The sequence below is a fragment of the Odocoileus virginianus genome, unplaced genomic scaffold (genome assembly GCF_023699985.2).
Source record: "Odocoileus virginianus isolate 20LAN1187 ecotype Illinois unplaced genomic scaffold, Ovbor_1.2 Unplaced_Contig_5, whole genome shotgun sequence".
NCBI classification, from domain to species: domain Eukaryota; kingdom Metazoa; phylum Chordata; class Mammalia; order Artiodactyla; family Cervidae; genus Odocoileus; species Odocoileus virginianus.
This window is the reverse complement of record NW_027224322.1, coordinates 264,522-287,083: the sequence shown is the minus strand read 5'-3', so window position 1 is coordinate 287,083 and position 22,562 is coordinate 264,522. Positions and strand designations below refer to the sequence as shown.

Sequence of the window (22,562 nt, the reverse complement as noted above, 5' to 3'; positions counted from 1 at the left end):
CTGGCGGGCCTAGTCGGGGGACACTGAGGGATGCCCACGATGACCAGAGGCCAGAAGGAGTCTCCCCTGGAGCCCTCCTTGAGACAGTGGTCCTGACAAGACCTTGGTCCTCAGACCTCTAGCCTCCAGAAAACTGTGAGGGAACACATTCTGTTGTGTTAAGCCACCTGGCTCAGGGAAATTTGCTAAAGGCAGGCCTAGGAAATGACGGTTGTCCCTGGGTGCCCACGAGGGATGGGGTTTAGGACACCGCACACACCCAGATCTGCAGAGGCTCGTACTTGGTCCTCTGTATCCGAGGATGCAGAAGGGCCAGCCGTAATAAGAAAGTCATTTATTTTTGCTTACATGATTATAAGGCAACCTCAAACTAATAATGCAGAAATTCCATTTTGGTTTTTCAGTTCTCACTAAGCACCTTATTTGCTGGTGTTGGGTTCTTTGCCCTCGGCCCTGTGATCTGCAAACACTTGACCATGAACCTGGACTAGATGAAAAGCCCCCTGGTGAGGGCAAAGTCTGGCCTCTATTCCAGTCAAGACCAGTGAGCTGATGAGGAAGAGAACCCTGAACGCGCTGTGGTTCCCCCTAAACCTTCACAGCAGAGCTGTGTCACCGGCAGGAAAGTTCTAGTCAGGCACACATGGACTCAAAGGCCCTACAAACACCCACTCCAAAGTCAAACCTAAACGTTTGGAAAGTATCCACAGTAGCCAAAGTGTGCAAACAACCTACGTGTCCATCGAGAGATGAAGGGATAAAGTGTGGTTTATCCACACAGTGGAGTGTTACTCAGCCTTAAAAGGGCAACAGTCCTGCTATCTGTGACAGGATGGATGAACCTTGAGGGCATTATGCTAAATGAGATAAGCCAGCCACAGAAAGGCAAATACTGCAGACGCTATTTACTATGTCACTCAGTTATAAGAATGAAATCATAGCATCTGCAGCAACATGAATGGACCTAGAGATGATCACACTAAGTAAGTCAGACAGAGAAAGACAAACACCATGTGATATCACTTATATGTGGAATCTAAAAAAATGATATAAATGAACTTATTTACAAAACAGACTCACAGACATAGAAAACAATGTTTTAGTTACCAAAGGACAAAGAGGGGGGAGAGATAAATTAGGAGTTTGGGGTTAGTGGGTACAAACTACTATATATAAAGTAAGTTAACAACAAGATCCTGCTACATAGCAAAGGGAACTATATTCAATATCTTGTAATAACCTATAATGGAAAAGAATCTGAAAAAATGTATATATATATATAAACTGAATCACTTTGTTGTACACCAGAAACTAACACAACATTGTAAATCAACTATGCTTCAATTAAAATAAATTTGTCTCTAAAGTCAAAACCCAATTTTTGTGTACTTTAAGACATATTAGGGACTTCCCTGGCAGGCCAGTGGTTCAATGCAGGGGACGCTGTCAATGCAGGGGACACAGTTCAATCCCTGGTCAGAGAACTAAGACCGTACATGCCACATAGCACCACCGAAAGATAAAAAAACTAAACAAAAACAACAAAATCACTTTTAATAAACCTGAAAAATACTTAAAAGTGATCACTTTTCCATTGTTGTTGTTCAGTCACCAAGTTGTGTCCAACTCTTCATGACCCCATGGACTGCAGCACACCAGGCTTCCCTGTCCTTCACTGTCTCCCGGAGTTTGCTCAGATTCATGTCCACTGAGTGGTGATGCTATCTAACCATCCCACCCTCTGCCGCCCTCTCCCATTAGCCCGGATAATTTTAAAGTAATGACCGTGTTTAGTGTTCACACCATCTGTGCTTTGAAGGGATGGTTCCTGAGGATGGTTTCTCCCAAACCCTCTATCACCAGAAGTGGGGCTGCCCTGGGCCCACTGACGGCTCTGGGACCCACCGGGGCTTTACCTCGAGGGCACACTTCACAGGGTCGCTCCCGAGACAGGAGGCGGGTGGGTCAAGGCAGGCCTGCTCCCCGGGACTCCAGGGCACAGACTTCGGTGCAGAGACCCCTGTGGCTTTGCCGACCCTTCTTAGGTCATGTGGCATCTGAGACCTTCCCCAGCTCCTAAGTGCCGCCCTGACAGACAACCGCCTCATGGGGAATCCAGTCTTGGTGTCTCAGAAAACCGGGGCTAAGACATTCTACTTAATCACCGCCTCACCCTTCCAGGAGGACCCCACCACCCTCCCCACTTTATGGAGGAGGAGTTGGAGGCACAGAGCCCCGGTTGGTGGGGACAGCGAGGAGGCTGTCCTGAGGCTGAACTTGGCCTTCTCTGTCAGGGTTAATGTGATTATTTTTCACAGGCCATGATGACAGGAAATACACTTTCAAAGGTTTAAAAATAGATCCACAGTCGTTTTTCCAGAACACGTGACATTCTGACAACGAAATTAGGTGACAGCTTTCAGATTAGACCTTTCAGAGGCTAGTGCTTGGAAAACCCATTCTTCTAATCGAGCCATCCTCTGACCTGTAGTGACCAGTTCCCCAAAGTCATTTTCTCCTAAGGGAAAATGGTCCTCAGGTGCTGCATAGGGCAATGTGAGGGACAAGTGGCCTGCCATCCTGCAAAGGATCCTTCCCTTGGTCAAAGCTGGAAAGTCTTTTAATCAGCTGGCTGTCAGTGGTGCAGAAGTGAGCAGCCAGTTAAGGATGAGGCCTGTCCACCAAGTGGGACCCTCTCCACACCCCTACCCATCACCCGCCACCCCAGCACCACCCCATCACCCACTCCACCCCACCCCAGACCTCACACCTCACACCCCACACCACACCTCACACCTCCTCCCATCTCCCATTGCACCCCACCCCACACCTCACACCCCACACCCCTCAGGCCAGCAAAGCACATTTTGGGACAGGTGGGGCCTGTCCTTGAAGTCACCACAGCCCCAAAACTGCCTCAGGAAGGCTCCCTGGGCCAGAGGGGCTCCCTCGGGGAGGGGCGCGCGCTCTCTGGAGCCGCCCTCCTGAGCCCCACCCTTCTGCTCCGGTCCATCCTTCCCCCCACCCCGTCTCTGGCGCCTTTGCTGGACGCCAGTGTCACACCTCCAGCACCTAGTCCTCTCCGTGGGGAGCTGAGGAGGGCCCCGGGGCTGGGACTGTGGACTTGAGAGCCCAGAGGCCGTGGCCTTGGCCCCATGCCTTGGCCTCATGCTGGGCAGAGGGCGGTGGGCCTGAGAGGGTGCAGTTCCTGGGCTGGAGGCACTGCAGCCGGCTGGGGACTGTGGGGACCCCGGAAGAGCAGGCTGAGCTCTGGGGACATCTGGGAGGGATGGAGCAGGGTGCTCCCTTTGGGTTTCCAGAAACTTCTAGAAGAGTGGCAGTAAGCAGGAGCCTGGGAAGCACGTGCTGCTGCAGCCTGAGGGGAGCAGAGGAAATGGCCGCTGAAAGCCTAGGGGACAGAAGGGACCTGCAGGCTGGCGAGCCATCTTTGGGGAGGGGCCTCTGTGAACACCCAGCAGACCCAGCCCCTCTGGGGTGGATCCCAGCTCACTGAGGTCGGGTGTGTGGGGGCGGGCAGGGGTCACCCTCCCCCGCTAGGTCCCCCTGCTAGGTCCCTGTGAGGGCCCCTCCTGTCAGAGAAAGTCCAGAGGGGCTGGAGTGTCTGCCCGCTCCACTCCCGCTGGTCCACATCCGGAAAGAAGGACGCTGCCCGGATTCAAGGACGTCCTTTAATCACAAATATGTCTCCACAGTCTGGCCACAGGCAGGAAGCGAGTGCGGTGGGGGTCACTGGGAGACAGCTCAGCCCGTCCCCAGCAAGACCAACAGCTGCGCCCGCTCCCTCCCGGCCCCTGGACTGCCCTTCCCAGGCCAACGCCTGTGCTTGACCGCTCTGGCTGGCATCCCGGGGTGAGCTCTTCTTGGTAGAAGAGGGGATTGGGGGGTCTGCCCTGCCGTTGGGGCTCCAGAAGCCTTGGTCAGGCTGGGCCTCCGTGCCCACCTCCCCACCTGCCCTGCAGCTTCTGTGATCAGGCAGCCCTCCCCCCACCCCCCCACACAGACCGCGGCCTACACGATGCCCTCCGGGCGCTTGCTCCTCCAGACCACCAGCGCCGTCACGAGCAGGGTCACCAGGATGGGGACCACGATGAAGGGGCAGAGGACGCTGCTGGGTGGGTCCTGCAAGGCCCTGCCTGAGACGGGGCAGTTTCGGAAGTAGTGCTGGTGGATGGCGAGGAAGAACTTGTCCACCTCCGCGTTTGGCCAGAAGCAGTCCAGGTTTTGCGCCACATGCCTGGTGCAGTTGGAGAGCTCCCTGTAGCTCCTGCAGGCGGAGAAGCAGGTGGTCAGGTCCTGAGGGGCAGAGGACCCAGGGGGGACTCGAGCAGGGCTCTCCAACCCACTCCCCGAAGCCCAGGCCCCGAGGCGGTGACTCTGGTTCTAGAGACAAAGGTCCTGGAAGGCTCCTGGGGGGGGGGGGAGGGGTGGGAAGCGTGTGGCCAGACCCCAGGAGGCAAGCTGGAGCTAAGGGATTCTAGGAGCTACGATGTCACACCAAGGGCAGACTAGAAGGTGGACCAGCTAAGCACCTTTAGAAGGAAGTCTGGAAAAACGAGCTTCAGCCCTTTGAGCGCCTTGCCATCTCCCCCACCCCGTGCAGACCACCCCGGCCCGGAAGCTCCCCCAGTGGCCCACAGGACTTGTTGTGAGGCCTCCCACCCTACCTTCACCCCAACCCCTCATCTTCCCACTCTCTCTGGAATTGTGCCACAGCACTGTCAACCTTCACTCTAGTAGGTTATGCATTCATTTTGCTTATTGAGTGTAAACACCATGAGGACAGGGATGTTGTCTGTTTGGTCACCTCTGTAATCCCAGTGCCTAAAAGAGTCCCCGGCACACGCCAAGAACCAATACATTTTGTTCTAAATAATGCTAAAATATAAATAACATAAAATTTACCATTTCAACCCTTTTCAACTGTATAGTCCAGTGGTATTAAGTATTGTGGCATTGTTGTGCAACCATCAGCACCATCCATCTCCAGAACTATTTCATTCCCAAACAGAAAATCTGTCCCCATTAAACACTCATGCCTGTCTTCCCTCTAGTCTCTGGCAACTCCTGCCTTCTATCTCTGTGAAATCTGATGACTCCAGTAGCTCACATAAGTGGGCTCATACACTCTTTGTCCTTTTGTGATTGGCTTATTTCACTGAACAGAATGTCCTTGAGATTCATCCATGTTGTTGCACATGACAGGGTTCCGTTCCTTTTGAAGGCTGAATAATATACTGCTTGTGCATACTTCATTGTATCTTCTCATTGATGGGTATTTGGGTTGCTTCTATGTTTTAACTGTTGTGACAAGTGCTGCTACTTTGAATATAGGAGTTCATGTAGTCCAATTACCTATTCAAGTCTCTGCTTTCAGAAGAGCTGAAATATTCAGCTCTTTCAGCTGCATAATCAGAAGCCAGAATTGCTGGATCATATTATAAGTTTGTTTTTAATTTTTTGAGTCAATTTTTAAAAATAAACGAAGATTCAATGTTGGGGAAATGAAAATGTAGTTTCCAGAAGGTATCACTTCTGCTTCTGCTTAGGATAGAAAAAGCAAAACAGAGTGCTGATTCCTCTTGAATGACAACCAACAAAGCCGAAGAAACTACAAAGCCATAGATCTTGAGTTCATCAGAGAGCTGAGACTGCAAGTCAACAATGTAACTTGGGTTTCAGGGAAGAGCAAGGCGGTGTGAGGAGGATGCAGCTGCTAAAAAGCTGCCCAGGGTTCAGTGTGGGCTGGGGGGAGGGGGCTCAGTCTGGAACTCCTGGAACCCAAGGTGCACTGGTGGTTCCCTGACTCTTTGCTCTTTCCCGTGAGGCTCTAGGGGGAGCTCGTGAGAAAGGTTAGGGGCAGGCACAAACACCACACATTTCCCAAACCCTTCTCACATAAGCAGCAACACCGCCTTGGGCCCCTGGAGGATGAGAAACGCTGATCCCAGTGAACAGATTCTGCTGCTTTGAACATGGGAGTGCATTTACCTATTCATCTCTGTGACTGCAGCTAAACAGGACTGAAGCCCTCCCAGACCCTTATCTCCAGGAAGCAAAGCCTTGAGCTGCTGACTGTCAGCCCCAGGGCACAAGACAACACACCATGGCTGGGAGAAGGATGGGAAAAACTCTTTTCCCTTGGGAGAACAGCAGGAAACCATCCTGGACCTAAGAATCTGCATGATACCACACCACTGGGAGAGGGACAGGAATGTCCCACCCAAGCCCCAACAGATACAGGGCAGAGTCCGGCCACCACCAGGAGGAGGCCAACGGCATACAGCTTTTCTGAGCTGAGACTGGACCAGGACAAGGGAACCCCTCTACCTCTCTCCCAAAATAAATCTGACATAGAATAACAAGCAACAGTACTCTGCCACAGGGAGGGGGAGAGAGACCTACTCTGTGGCACAGGTGTGCAGGGTGGGACACAGTACACAGAGAAAAATTCTCTAGCCCCACTCTGAGCACAAGGCAATGGGAAATCACTGCAGAGTTCTTCGAAGCCTATCAAGCTCTGAAGGAAACCACAGCCACAACAAATCCCAAACCCAGCTCAGCTCCTCACAAGATCAACTTAAATCCCATAATAACAGCCTGACACAAGAGGCTTAACAATTTCCAGATGTAAATACTATTTGTCTCAATCTCTTCCCTTCTACACATGCAAGTTCAACATCCAGTAAAACATTAGGACTCACTGTCAAACCATAAAACAATCAATAGAGTCTGACTCAGAGATGACCCAGATTCAGTAATTATCATACAGGGATTTAAAAATATTAATATGGGAAAGGGTCTAGTTGAGAAGGTAGACAATATGCACCAACAGAGAATTTCAGCAGAGACAGAAATGTAAGAAAGTCAAAGAGAAATGCTGGGGGAAGGAACCCCACAGTATCAGAGAGTCCATCTTCGATGAGGTCATCATCAGACTTGGCATCTGAGGAAAGAACTAGTGAACTTGAAGATGGGTCAATGGAAATTACCCAAGCTGAAACAAAAAGAAAAACATAAGAGCATCTAATAGTTGTGATAAATTAAGAGCACTGTCAATGATGTCATCTCCAACTTGTAATTGGAGTTCCAAAAGGAGAAGGAATGGGGCAGAAGAAATATTTAAGAGATAACGGCTGAGAATTTTCCAAAAATAATGAGATGAAAAACCATAAATCTAAGAAGGCCAGAGACAGCCCCCCCCAAACAGAACAAAAAAGCAAAGCAACAGCAACAACAGCCACCTAGATATTAAAGTCAAACTGCTGAAAACCAACGGTGAAGGAAAAAAATCCAAGAAAAATCTTGGCGTTATTCAGGAAAAAGAGAGACACCTAAGAGGAATGTGTGGTGTGAACTACAGCAGACCCCTTACTGGGACTATGCAAGCCAGAAGACAATGGGTGGCACTTTTTAAGTACTAGGTGGGGGAGGGGGAGGCGTAGAGGGAAGGGCCACAAACCCCTGTCTGCCCAGAATCCTTTACTCAGCAAAAATATCTTTGAGATATGAGCTTGCAATAAACATCTTTTCAGAAAAAAAGCTTATAGAGTTCATGGTCAGCAGACCTGTGCTACAAGAAATGTTAAAGTTCTTCAGTCAAAAGAATATAACAGAAGGAACTCTGGACCCACACAAAGAAATGAAGAGTTCCTCCCACTAAAATGAAGATTTACGAAATGTGCTTTTCCTTATTTTAGGCCAGGAAATGAGTACACAGAGAAGAAGCCATAACTCAGCATTGAGGAGACACTCAGGCATGTATTGAAAAACTGAAGGGAAACGGTTGGGGTCCCTCCAGCACCCAAGCACCCCTCCACCACAGCTCCTATCATATGGTCTCTCAATCACTAGGTCACTGTTTTTTCTGGACTGCTTGCCCTTTGGGCCATGACCCCACGTGCACACAAGGCCTCCCTCAGTCCACATGACCATCTAAATGGATGGAGAGAGTGGGCAGAAGAAGTGGAGGGTGTGTAGGAGCCATGCTCACAGGGGTGTGTGGTTTTTCTAAGAGAACAAGGATTCATGTTCCAAGTAGAAAATGGAAGTGGAAAAAAGCTACAGGAAGTTAGGACAGACTGGGTCTCATTGTGAAAAAATGAATTAGTACATGTCAGAAGCCTGGTACAAGGTAAGTGAAAGTGCGTCAGGGATCATGAAAAACCAAAGACCAGCCTTTTGAGCTTGTGGTTGGCCAACTACAGGGCTGCATGTTACAAACCCTGGTTTGAATGGTTGTCTTCCCCACCTCAGACCCATCAGATTGACGGGTAGTTTTAGGTGTGGTACAGACAGTGACACAGTCAGTCCTAAATGTTATCCCCTATGCTCTGCCTGAGGAATAGAGCTGGGATGTCCCTTGGAGGAGGCATTGCTAGAATGGGAAGAACCCCTGACCCAGGAAACTGTGACACCAGGGACCAGACCAGGCACATGTTGAGGCTGAGCCAGTGGTGGGCCCTTCTGGGGCCAAGCACTTTCTCCTTGAAATATCTTTCCAGTCTGCAAACCCAACCCCCCCACCCCCGTCTAAAAATATCCCTCATGCGGAGTCCGCTGCCCACTTCATCCTGTTTATTTATACAGAAGTGACAGCTGAAACTCTCAATAAATATTGTGAGCTCTGTCAGCAAGGATGTGATACAAGAATTCCCTCCAGAGTACAGACATTCTTCTGTTCAAAAGAACACAGTACCGACTGAAGGGGCCAAAATAATCATGAAGAAATATTCTTGCTTTAACCCTCTACTTTCAGTTCTCATGTAATGGAATCATTTTCCTTTTTTGGCCAGACTTTCTATTCTGGGCCCCCACGTGAACTTTGCTTGGAATGTTCCTGAACACTGTGGTGGGAGTTTCCAGTATGTCTGGGTCCCACCAAGCCAAGGCTCCTGGCACTGCACTTGATGATTATTTACTTGTTGACAAGAAGGTGCCTGCCACTGCCCACAGGGGACTTGTCTACTCTGGGGACACCAGCCAGCATCAGGACTGACTGGTCCCAATTGTGGAGTATCAGTATGGGCCCTGGTGCCCCGAAGAACTGGGTTCAAATCCAGCTCCACCTCTTATGCTGAGTGATTCCGGGGCCTCATCGCTCCCTTCCAAGCCTTATTGCTGTTGTTCGGTTGCTAAGTCATACCCGACTCTTTACAACCCCATGGACTGCAGCACGCAGGCTTCCCTGTCCTTCACCATCTCCCGGAGTTTACTCAAACTCATGTCCATGAGTCGGTGATGCCATCCAACCATCTCATCCTCTATCGTCCCCTTCTCCTGCCCTCAATCTTTCCCAGCATCAGGGTCTTTTCCAATGAGTCAGCTCTTCACATCAGGTGGCCAAAGTATTGGAGCTTCAGCTTCAGCATCAGTCCTTCCAATGAATATTCAGGGTTGATTTCCTTTAGGATTGACTGGTTTGATCTCCTTGCAGTCCAAGGGACTCTTAAGAGCCTTCTCCAGCCGTGGTCCTCCAAGCCTTGGTCTCCTTATAATCAGTGAAGAGACAGGTCCTGACCTGACAGGGTTACTGGGCAGATCAAGTTCAACGAAGTTATGGACCTGATGCACAGCAGGTGCCCAGTAAGTGGAGGACTTCTGGACAACTGGTGTGTGGTCCCTGAAGGGGACATTTCTTGTTCTATAAACTCGAGTAAGTGTTGACCAGGCGGTGTGTGTCCAAGTCTTCAGAGTGTCTGAGGAGGAACCACCAGTGTGGTTCACTTTCTCTGGACCAGTATTGGATTCCATCTCCCCAGGACAGTTCACAGCCTGGTGGCTTCCAGCAGCTTTAAAGACCTGCTGGCTGTCGGGGAGGTGGCACCACCAGGCGCTCTGGCAGCTGGGGCATGTGAAGGAGGCTGGGGCCCATCTGAGGCCGGCCTGGGGAGCCTGTCTAAATGCTAAACTGACATGCTGTTGTTGTTCGGTCACCAGGTCCTGTCCGACTCTCTGCCACCCCATGGACTGCAGCACACCAGCCTTCCCTGTCCATCACTCTCTCCCGGAGTTTGCTCAGATTCATATCTATCGAGTTGGTAATGCCATCCCACTGTCTTATCCTCTGTTGTCCCCTTCTCCTCTTGCTCAGTCTTTCCCAGCATCAGGATTTTTTTTTTCCCCCCAGACTGATGTGGGGGGTGGTTAGATAGATACGGAGGTGTGTGGGTGGGTCCAAGATACAAATAGTTCTAGAAATACAAATGGCTAACAAGCATTGGAAAAAAAAAATTGTTTAACCGCACTTCTAAGGAAGAAAGAAGCAAACATCCAAACAGAATCCATTTTCAGAATGAGAATATGCAATGCTGATGAAGGTCAGTGAAATGAAGCAGGTGTTTGTATCTTTACTAGTAGAAGATAAACTAGTAACAGTTTCCTGAAAAGCTATTTGGCAATTATGTCTGAAGAATTTCAAAATCATGGATACCCTTTGAATCAGGAATTCTATTTCTGGGAATTTTCCTAAATTAATAACATTAAATGTAGACCAAAGTCATGTAAGAAGATGTCCCCTGTAGATTTATAATTATGAAAAAGAGCAAACAATAGGGCAGTGACTAAAATCGCTTACAAGAGCCTCTGCTATGTAGCTATAAAAATGATATTCAGGAAGAAAACATTTATGTTAAAATGTTGAACAGAAGAAGCTGCTGAGACCAAGTGATACAGACTGTGGTTTCAGCAGAAAGTGGTCCATGCAGGAGAGGAAGACCCCAGAACGTTAAGAGTTGTCACCACTAGAGGTGGTGGACTTTATTCTCCTATCTCCGCTTTTAGAAGGATTTTTCCACGTTTTCTCTACAAGCACATATTATTTTTATAATTGTATTTTTTCAAGGCCTGTAGAAAGCTGGACACTCAAGCCCCCTGCATTTGCAGCCGTGGGGAGCCCGTCTCCTTAGCCTTTGGCGCAAGGAACACTCTGAATCCCAAGCAGCTGGGAGGACTCGGTGCGAGCCGGGAGCAGGCTGGCGGGGAGTGGGGGGTGCGGGCACCCTCAGCCCCCCTGTCCGGCGGGGGTCACCTTGCTGGGGGCGTGGCCGCTCCACATCTGTCACCGACCAGGGCTCAGAGGGGCTGCGGTGGCCCCCGGCTTCTCCCGAATCCTGCAGACCCCGCCCCGTCCAGCAGGCCCGCAGCCTGCGGCCTTCCTTCCGTCCACCCGCCTAACCTCTGCCCCACTTGGGTGGGGTCAATCCCGGCCCGGGGACCACCTTGGGCATGCCCCCTCTCCCACCCTCTGCTTCCAGCACGGGGGTTCTCCCTTCCCTGCCCCCTCCCGGGCCGCTCCGGGGGTGGGCAGGAGCTCCGGGACACCCCTCCTCCCTCCGGGGGGTGGGAAGCTCTGCTCCAGGCTGTAGTCGGGGTGGGGGGCGGACCCCTCGGAGAGACACAGGGCGGAGGCAGTTCCGGGGCGCAACTGGCCACCGGGCCCTCACCTCCTCCCGGGTTCCACGCAGATGCTGCGGGATGATCTGCCCAGTCTCCAAGGGGCGTCCGGACCTGAGGGCTGGGAGGGCCCCGAGGGCAGGACCCCCTTTGGCATCCATTTCCCCCCCGCCCCTCCCGCCGGCTCCGCGCCCCGCGGTGCCCGAGGACCCCCTGCTCCCTGGACCCTCCTTGCCGGAAGGACGAGGCCACCAGATGGCGCCCCCTCCTGGGGACCGCCTCTCCTGGGTCCCTCCTCCCCTGACCTCTTCCCCAGAGACCCCCTTCCTCGCAGTCAGCACCCCCACCCCGCCCCGTCTCTCCCTCGGGGCTGTCTTCTCGCTCCATCAGCGGCCTGGTTCATCGGCCCGCGCGGCCGCCGGCCCTCCCCGCCCGGTGAGGGTCCTCTGCGCTCCGTCGCGCTCTATCCCTCCTCTGTCGGGCCCTGTGGGCTGCAACCTCCGACACCCCTGACATCCTCACCCCATCTGAAGCCTTGGTCCTGGGCACAGCGGGCTGTCCACGTACCTGACTCTCGGGGTGCCCCCAGCCTAGCCCCATCGCTCATGCCTGGCTGGCTGGGAAGCCTTGCCTTCTCTGAGTTACCTTGGATTCCCCCCCATTTCCAGGGGTCCCCTCCCCTCCTGAAGCCCTGTCACTGTGACCAGCTTTCATTTCTCTGCACTGATGGTGGGCCAGGGGCGTGGGCATCTCTGTGCCTCTTCTCCTCCCCGTACTCAGCTTAGCAGTTCAGTCAGTTCAGTTCAGTCGCTCAGTCATGTCCGACTGTTTGCGACCCCATGGACTGCAGCACGCCAGGCTTCCTTGTCCATCACCAACTCCCAGAGCTTACTCAAACTCATGTCCATCGAGTCAGTGATGCCATCCAACCATCTCATCCTCTGTCATCCCCTTCTCCTTCTGCCGTCAATCTTTCCCAGCATCAGGGTCTTTTCCAATGAGTCAGTTCTTCGCATCAGGTGGCCAAAGTGTTGTAGTTTCAGCTTCAGCATCAGTCCTTCCAATGAATATTCAGGACTCATTTCCATTAGGATGGACTGGTTGGATCTCCTTGCAGTCCAAGGGCAGCCATCAACTCTCTCCTCCACTTTCCTCTCTTTTGTAGCCTGGGCTCTGTCCACCATGGGCTCTTGGGGCCACAGCCCTGGCCTCTGTGCTCTCCAGTTTCAGCCCACTGCCCACATTGGGTCACCCTTGCTTCATACGTTCAATGCTCCCCCCGTACCTGCACTGCATTCAAAAGCGCTCATGCAGCCCACACCTCTCCACTCTCCACTGTCCCCCTCCCTCTCCCTGGCCACCCTGCCTGGCTGGTGTTCCTGCCTCAGGACCTTTGCACATGCTGCACTTTCTACGTGGAAGATCGTTCACCCGGTCATCACAAGGCTAGCATCTGCATGTCCCTCAGATGTCACTTCCTCAAACAGGCCTTTTTTCTGATGCTTCAACTCGTTAGGATCTCCAGCAAAGTAGGGTTTTCCTTCACAGCTGTGTCCTTCTTTGTATCTGAACTTTTAACTCGGGATTGTTCACTCACTGTTGGTCTCAGTGACTAGACGGCAAACACCACGATGGCAGGGCGAGTGTAGGCAAAAACAAAGCCCCACTCATCCTGTTCACAGCAGTCATCTCAAAGGCAAGAGAAACAAAAGCAGAAGGAAGAGAAAGAGACAGAGCTGGCTGGAGACGTGGGAAGGCGGCAGGGGCGATGGAGCACAATCCAGCGCAGAAGACGGTAACCTGGTAACCCGGTAACCTGGTAACGCGGTAACCTGGTAACTGGGAAGAGAGGGGCGTTCACACCAAGAAGGGCGTTGTCAGAGGTCCACAGGGTCCACACAGCCTACTGCTGTGAGTAATCATGACAAACTCTTCTTGTGGGGGGCTGTAACACAGCTCTTCAGGTTCAGTGAATAGTAAGTAGTATAAAAATGAAAAATAAATTTAATAAACCTGATTTCAGTGACTATATGAGGAAGTTTCTATCCTGCAAAGAATCAACAACCTTCTTAAAAGTCCCAGGATCCTATTTAGGCTGCAAAGGAAAACTTGATACATCTTGAAGTGCAGATTTTAAGTCTTTGACTACAATATTAGCTCAGACGGTAAAGCCTCTACAATGCGGGAGACCCAGGTTCGATCCCTGGGTTGGAGAAGGAAATGGCAACTCACTCCACTATTCTTGCCTGGAAAATCCCATGGACAGAGGAGCCTGGTAGGCTACAGTCTGTGGGGTCGCAAAGAGTCGGACACGACTGAGCAACCTCACTTCACTTCACAATATCAGAAACTAGAAATTAGTAAGAAAAGGACAAAATTTTAAAAAAATGAACCCCTAGAAATGAAAGATCACTCATATAATTTCAGGGTCAAATGGAATTTAAAAATTCAATTATAGGTTGTTAAGAAAAAATAATGGCAACATTGCATGTAAAAATTAATGAAATCAAGGCAAAACTTAATTTTGAGAAAAATCTGCAGTTGTAGTTTATCTTATTATTACTAAAAATAAATGAAAATAAATGAAGTAAGAATCCAAATCAAGACATTTAAATAAAGAACCACAAAATAGATCTCTCCAAAGGGCAAATAATTTAAATGCATTACTAATTATTGAAAACTAATATTTATTGATATTTTTAAAAAACACAAAAATGAATAAGTAAATTCAGCAGTTGATTCTTTAGAAAAATAGCTACAAAGAAATGACCACATTTCTGGATAATCCAGAAAAAAAGCAGAGAAAACATCAACATACAAAACCACAGATAAAAGATTAGAAAAAGTATAAGAGACTAACATGCAAAACATGTATGTTAAAAGTTGGAAAGTCTTTGATGAATGGGAATGCTTTGGGGGAAATTACAAATGATGAGATCTTGACTTATAATGTAGAAAATCTGAGAGGAAAAATTTGCTAAAGAATTACTTTCACAAAAGGTGCTAGACTCAGGCAGTTCTTTCAGATTCTTAAGGTCACAGAAAAAGATGTCAAGCTTCTCAGTTCTTTGAAAAAGTTAACAAAACCCTGATCCCAAACCTCTTATGATGGCCCGCCCACGTGCCTAGGAACAGGCAGGCTCATGCAACAGATGTTCACTTTCACTTATAAATAGACACAGATGTCCTTTTTCAAACACCAGCAATTTTAAGCTAGCTGTATAGAATAAAGTGGGTTTATTTCAGGAAGTCTTCAGTGCTATTACTATAAAGTCATACTTCAATTTGTCAAAGGAAAGCAGCAATCGTTTTGATACATGTTGCAAAGGCATTTGATAAAACTGAACATTCATTTCTGATTTAAAACAAATAAAAAAAGCCCAACTTTGTAAAGCACAAAGAAGTTCTTTCTAATGTGATTAAAAAAAATCTCTCAAACGAATAGCAAACATCACATTTGCTCTTTAGGCATTTTCATCACGGTCAGGAACCCGTGTTGTGTATTAGGTGGCCAGGTCTGTCTTCCCCCTGGTGGCTTCCACCTTTGCTCCCACCCAAGGTTTCATAGCCACTGCAGGACCTTTCCAAAATTGGGAGGGGCTGACAGCTCAGCAGGCCACTTCCTCTGGTGGCAGAAAGCCATGGGCTGGCCCTTCCTACGTCAGGCTCCAGGCTCGGAGCCAGCGTGCCAGGCCAGCTCATCTCTGCAAAGGGCCTGCGACCACAGACAGGAGGGGCTGAGTGGCCCTCGGGGGACAACCAAGCCCACCTGGGGGACTGTTCCCCGGACCCATGGTGCCTGGAGGCTGCATAGGACGGGGCATCTTTTGTTTTTCTTGATGCTGCAGGGAGCATATAAGGAAGTCCTGCTGATGGCTGGATTGAAAACATTTGACTTCAAACCCTGGAATCACCTGCAAACATGTGCTGGGCTGGTGGGACCTGAGCCAGCAGTGTACCTGGGCTCACCTGGACCCCAAGGACTTGCTATGGGGGTGGGGGGCAGGTGGTTACCATACTGCAAAGCCCTCCCTAAACTAGGGAGATTAGAGAGATTCCACCCAGCTGGAAAAATCCACCGCGACCAAGTGATAGGAGTCTTCATGCATTTCTGCCGGCCTAGGGCTGACCCACAGGACACCTCGCCAGGAACGCTTTGCAATCAGCATGACCACGGTGTGCAGATGCACTCTTGCAGGTGTCTCCTAGGTTCCCACTACAATGGGTCTCTGTCTGTTATAGAACAGGGACTCCTGACGTCTGGGCAAACCTGTCTTCCCTGGGAGCACTGGGAACTGCGAGCTCCACGTCTGTCCAGGAATGACACACACTAGGAGGTGCCCCCTAATACTCCTGGGTCAATAAATAAACAAAATGCGACAGGCTTCATACCAAGCCTGAATAGCAGGTCAATTCCATCTCCCGTCTTCACGAGACCAGCTCCCTGGCTAAACGGTACCTCCCAGGCCACCGGCACTCGCTGAGCGAGGCAGACAAATGCCATTCTTCTTGGAAAATGAATGATACAAATAAAGCAGAGAAAAAAGCCCCTTGAAAGGGGGGCTGTTTAAGGTAAGAGGAAGAAAAGGGGAAACAGGCCGGTGTTTTCTCTGTCCCTCAGGAGACACCCCCAGCCCATCTGGAGCTTCCATCAGCTAGACAGCAGAGGAAGCCAGGTGGCTGGGGGGACTGCGGGACCCCCACCCTCTTGGACAAGCCCTCTCTGGCCCCATTCTCACCACCCCCTCCCACCCTGGGGCCTCTGGCTTCAGTTCCTCTGTCTTTTGCATTTTCAGTCTCTCTTCTCCAGGCCCGGAGCCAGCCTGACTGTCCCACCCCCGAGACACTCCACCAAGGCAAATGCCAGCAGTGTTCTGGGGTCCATGGAGCTTGGGGGACGCTGCACAGAGGGGCGCCCCAGTCAGTACAGACAGGCGCTGAGTCGCCAGGATTCCCTCCGGCCTGCCCTCCTAGAGCCTCTTGTCTTGCAGACACGGGGAAGGGGGGCTTTGGGGAATTTCTGAGCCTGTTTCCTCTCATGCGGTCTTGTTTCCGGCCGCCTCTCAGGACCCACTTAGAAATGACCTGCTCCGTGACCCTCAGGCCAGATTTTGCATCTCCTGCTCTGGAGGAAGTGGTTCTCCCAGCCCTGGTCCGATGCCCCCAGCCCCATCCCCAGCTGCCTGCAGACATTCCTGTCTCCAGCTCAGTGGTTTGGGGGTACAGCCCTAAGTGCGGCCTCCGGGCCCTGGGCCCCCTGCAGGTGCTGCAGCCGCCCATGTGCTGTCTGTCGGCCCGGGCTGTGACCTCGGGTTCCCTGCTGTACCCTGGGCCCAGCACGGGGCTCACCTTGCCCCTGTGGACGAAGCTGACATGTCTGTGACTCCAGGAGCCACTCAGAGCCCTTGTTCCCTGAGCCCGGGCTGGGAGAGAGGGGCTACTGGGGGGGGGGGGTCACTGTCCCTTCCTGCCTGGGCTGTCCAGGACCCCAGTGTGGACAGATGAGTCCTGGGGACAGCTGGGGTTCCCGCCTGGATAGGGGGTCTGCAGTGGAGAGTCCCAGGCCCCCGGTGCACACACCTCTCAGAAGCACAGGCCGCAGTCTCTGCCCTCAGAGAGCTATCAGTGTACCAGCCCCCACTCAAACCCCGCAAGCTGGAGGCCTGCCTTGGGGAAGGACAGGGGGATACCGTGAGCTGAGTCTTCACTCGGCATCCAGCCTGGTCGGGGCTGCCTGGAAGCAAGGTGTGCAGCCACGTCGGGGCCGGGCTGTGGTGGGGGGGCTGGGTGAGATTGGAAGGGTGCATGCTCCTCCAGGCAGGGCATGGGGCTTGGGAAGCCGGATTTCCACTTCTGCCTCAGCCAGCTGCCCTGTGAAGCTGTTGTGTGTCCTCAGGTGAGGGGCTGAGGGTCTCTGAGCTGTGGGATCCAGCTGGGCAGGAGGCCCAGGGCTGAGACGCCACCAGGAAGGCAGTGCATGTGGGACAGTCCCCACTCCCCGAACCCCAGTGGGAAAAGCGCCCAACCAAGGTGACGCTAGGAATGCTCAAAATTCTCCAAGCCAGGCTTCAGCAGTATGTGAACCGTGAACTTCCAGATGTTCAAGCTGGTTTTAGAAAAGGCAGAGGAGCCAGAAATCAAATGCCAACATCCGCTGGATCATCGAAAAAGCAAGAGAGTTCCAGAAAAGCATCTATTTCTGCTTTATTGACTATGTCAAAGCCTTTGACTGTGTGGATCACCACAAACTGTGGAAAATTTCTAAAGAGATGGGAATACCAGACCATCTGACCTGTCTCTTGAGAAATCTGTATGCAGGTCAGGAAACAACAGTTAGAACTGGACATGGAACGACAGACTGGTTCCAAATAGGGAAAAGAGTACGTCAAGGGCTGTATATTGTCACCCTGCTTATTTAACTTATATGCAGAGTACATCATGAGAAATGCTGGGCTGGATGAAGCACAAGCTGGAATCAAGATTGCTGGGAGAAATATCAATAACCTCAGATACGCAGATGACACCACCCTTATGGCAGAAAGTGAAGAAGAACTAGAGAGCCTCTTGATGAAAGTGAAAGAGGAGAGTGAAAAAGTTGGCTTAAAACTCAACATTAAAAAAACTAAGATCATGACATCTGGTCCCATCACTTCATGGCAAATAGATGGGAAAACAGTGGAAACAGTGACAGACTTTATTTTTTTGGGCTCCAAAATCACTGCAGATGGTGACTGCAGCTATGAAATTAAAAGACACTTACTTGGAAGGAAAGTTATGACCAACCTAGACAGCATATTAAAAAGCAGAGACATTACTTTGTCAACAAAGGTCTGTCTAGTCAAGGCTATGGTTTTTCCAGTGGTCTATGTATGGATGTGAGAGTTGGACTATAAAGAAAGCTGAGCACCGAAGAATTGATGCTTTTGAACTGTGGTGTTGGAGAAGACTCTTGAGAGTCCCTTGGACTATGAGGAGATCCAACTAGTCCATCCTAAAGGAGATCAGTCCTGGGTGTTCATTGGAAGGACTGATGTTGAAGCTGAAACTCCAATATTTTGGTCACCTGATGCGAAGAGCTGACTCATTGGAAAAGACCTGATGTTGGGAAAGATTGAAGGCGGGAGGAGAAGGGGATGACAGAGGATGAGATGGTTAGATGGCATCACCGACTCAATGGACATGAGTTTGAGCAAGCTCTGGGAGTTGGTGATGGACAGGGAGGCCTGGCGTGCTGCGGTCCATGGGGTCGCAAAGAGTCGGACATGACTGAGCTGAACTGAACTGAAGGTGACTGCTATCAACTGAGGACGTCACTGTTTTCCTGTGTTTCTGGAAGATGTCCAAAGAGTTTGGTGGACAGCCTGGAGCTTTGCCACCACTCCGGGCAGCTCTCGACCCAGCCCTGGTGTCCTGAGCTTGGCACTGGTCAGACCACACGGCGTCTGCTCGCTCTCCAGGCTCTGCAGACAGAGCACCTCCTTGTTAGCAGCCGCCAGGCTTCCTCAGCAGAGCCCAGCCTGTGAGACACACCCACACGGAGGAGCAGGAAGGCGCAGAGGGGACAGGGGCTGCTGGGTGCCGTGCGGGGAGACTGGGCTCCAGGGACCCGGGGCTGCAGAGACCGAGGTGGGCAGGCAGCCGCCCCTCCCGACGCCCCGCTGCAGGCAGGGCTGGTCCGACACCCACAAGGGGGCCTGGGCTCCTGCTGGGAGCACGTGCGCACCAGGCCCTAGGGCAGGACAGGCCCAGTCTTGCCCCCCTAGGTGATGGACACCCTGAAACTGAGAGGGAGAACGAGGACTCGCCTAGGCCGGGGTGCATGGCCCGCGCACTCCGAAGCTGGCTGTGACCTCCGAGGGGACACGCCCCACCCCTGTGACAGCGAAACCCTCTGCTGTTCAGAGGACAGGACACGCTGAGGCCATTCACACGGTGCCCAGACTCCGCCCTGCCTTGCAGACCAGGGAGCTGGGCAGGTGACCGAGCGAGTGGCCCCAGGGGGCAGTGAGGTGGCTGGCCCAGGGGTCTGACTTGGGGTCTGCTTGCCTCCTCCATGTAGACCGCTAACCCCCTTGGGGAGGGGCCTCCCCCACTGGCCCTGTGCATGGGCTCCGCTCCGGGGAGGAAGGAGTCTGGGCCCCTCTGTCCAGGCTGGGAGGAGTCCATCTCTGGCTCCGAGAGCAGCCACTCTGGCACCAGACACCGGCTGGGCGCTGCTAGGCTGGGCTCCCCGTGGGCAGCAGGGCATGCCACCTCCTCAAGATCGGGTCACAGCAGGACTTGGCTCTGGGGGTCTGCGGTGCGAGGAGGGAAGCTCCAGTTTCTAAATGCAGGTGGTGTCTTCTGAGGGCCGGGCAGGTGGGGTGTGAGTGACCCAGAGTCTTGGGACACCGGGAGCGGTGCCCACTGGTGGCCAGGCCAGTGGGACCCCTCTTACCCATTGCCACCCTGGGATCTCCCGGGACCACTGCGTGGACAGCCAGGTCCAGCGGGGTGAAGTCCCCAGCTGGCCACACCCAGCCTGCCGGGGCCCAGGGCCCTGCCCTCGCCAGGACATGGGTGAACACGCCTGTCTGAGCTCAGGATTAAGCAGGACTGCCAGGGCGCTATATTTGTACTCTAAGAGCCTCGGGAAGCCATGCTGGCGGCTGGAGGGACGGGATTTCCCCTCCAGGCCCTGGGGCCCCGCCCCCGGGCCTGGGCAGGGCCCTGGTCCCCGTCCCCCTGCTCTAGTGGCCCTTTGTCTCCCTGATGCCACTGGATTCTCCTGGGACCGAGAGTTTCCCAAAGCCTTGACGGACAGGGGCCCCCCGGCATGAGGTCAGCCCCAACCACATGTCCCGCCAGCTGCCTGTGTCTGTGTGGCCCCTCCTGGCTGGCCCATCTTGTCTGGAGCTCAGGGCAACACCGAGGGTGGGGGCAGGGCCGCAGAACATTCTGCACCAGGGAACAGTGACCAGCAGTGGGCTTTGAGGACTGAGGCTCCATGCTTTTGCTTTTAAAATGGGTACAGTGGCCCCCGGCTCCCAGTAAGGGGGCGTGAGTCCCCCACCCTGCCTAGTAGGAGGCAGTCATGAGCCCAAGAGGCCCCCACTGAGATGCCCACCCCACCCCACCAAGGCACCTGGCCGCCCCTGACACCCTGGCCTGGTGATACTCTATTTACCACCCCAGAAACATGTGCCCATGCAGGAGGGCAAGCTGCGGTCACCCGCAGCAAGGGAGAAGCTCCCAGTCATCTGGAGGGGCTTCTCCCTGGCCCCAAATCACCCTGGGACACAAGCCTGGTCCATGAGCACCCGGAGGATGGATACACAGGGATATAGGTGTCACAGGGAACCTGCAGACCCACCTGGCTTCCAGGAGAGGGGTCTCAAACCTCCCCCACCTGCTCTGGGACCAGGTGGGGAGGGGTGTCATGCACTGGTGCTCCCCGTCAGCTCCTGTCCCCAGCGGTCTTGGCTGTCAGGGTCTGAGGACGTGTGTCTTGAGAGCTGCCTCCAGGCAGCCCTGATGCAGTCACTAGGGCTCCAGGCCCATGTCCTGCCTGCCCTGCACCTCTGATGTCTCTTTCTGGTCCCCTGGTTCTAGCAAGCCACGAACCTCTGAGCCAGAGAAAAGGAGCTCATATTTAAAGACAAAGCAAAATCTCTTCTGCTTTCTCTGAAAACACGATGAAAAGCCAGAGACAATGGGACAAAAGCAGCTTCATGAACTTCATGTTCATGAACTATATGAACAAGGCTGCTCATCATAGACTTATTATCCTGTCAGGCTGTCACTGAAGTACAAAGGCAGCAAAAAGCTCCTTGGAAATTTTTAAATTCTGAGAATGTACTAATCACATGGCTTACTTCTAGGATCTACTTCAAAGAGGTGCCTGAAGTTAAAACACGTAAAAAGGAATGATGATGTTAAAAATAGTAAGACGTGTTTGAATTAACAGCCTGTCTGCAAAGATTAAGTAACCAAGAGCCCTATCAGATTAATAGCTATTGATGATAAAAGAACCTGTGACCTGTGACATCGCTCAGTCATGTCCGACTCTTTGTGACCCCATGGACTGTAGCCTACCAGGCTCCTCAGTCCATGGAATTTTCCAGGCAAGAGTACTGGAGTGGGTTGCCATTTCCTTCTCCAGGGGATCTTCCCCACCCAGGGATCGAACCCGGGTCTCCCACACTGCAGGCAGATGCTTTACCATCTGAGCCACCAGGGAAGCCCTTTAGAACACTAGCTGAAATCAACGAAGAGAGGCAGAGAGGAAGAGGTAGGTAGATAAAAATATAGACACATGGATAGAAGGATACCTAGATAGGTAGATAGGTAGAATTAGACAGATAGATAAAGATAGGCACACAGAGGTAGATAGGTAGATGCAATGATAGATAAGTAAATAGATGGATGGATGAATGGATAGAAACAGATAGATGGGCAGATAGATAGATGTGGAGGGAACCAAAACACCAGAGTTTTGAATGTAGAGTCCCAAAGAATAGCAGGGAGAGATAAGAAAGTCTTTCTCAGTGATCAATGCAAAGAAATAGAGGAAAACAATAGAATGGGAAAGACTAGAGATCTCTTCAAGAGAATGAGAGCTACCAAGGGAGCATTTCATGCAAAGATGGGTACAATAAAGGACAGAAATGGTATGGACCTAACAGAAGCAGAAGGTATTAAGAAAAGGTGGCAAGAATACACAGAACTATACAAAAAAGATATTCACAACCCAGATAATCATACAGAGCCAGACATCCGGGAATGCGAAGTCAAGTGGGCCTTAGGAAGTATCACTACGAACAAAGCTAATGGAGGTGATGGAATTCCTCCTCAATAGCAGTTGAGCTATTTCAAACCCTAAATGATGATGCTGTGAAAGTGCTACACTCAGCAAATTTGGAAAACTCAGCAGTGGCCACAGGACTGGAAAAGTTCAGTTTTCATTCCAATTCCAAAGAAAGGCAATGCCAAAGAATGCTCAAACTACTGCACAATTGCACTCATCTCACACGCTAGCAAAGTAATGCTCAAAATTCTCCAAGCCAGGCTTCAACAGTATGTGAACCATGAACTTCCAGATGTTCAAGCTGGTTTTAGAAAAGGCAGAGGAACCAGAGAATAAATTGTCAACATCCATTGGATCATCGAAA

General features: G+C 51.7%; 1 protein-coding gene across 1 annotated transcript in view; it reads right to left on the bottom strand.

The window, feature by feature from the left end:
- Window positions 1-3,948: 3,948 nt before the first annotated feature.
- The window catches only part of RAMP1 (receptor activity modifying protein 1), a 39,864-nt gene continuing 21,250 nt past the window's right edge, over window positions 3,949-22,562 (bottom strand). The window contains exon 3 of the mRNA XM_070463592.1: window positions 3,949-4,285. Coding sequence (XP_070319693.1) covers window positions 4,030-4,285 — 256 coding nt within the window. The 3' untranslated portion in view covers window positions 3,949-4,029. The remainder of the gene's footprint in view (window positions 4,286-22,562) is intronic.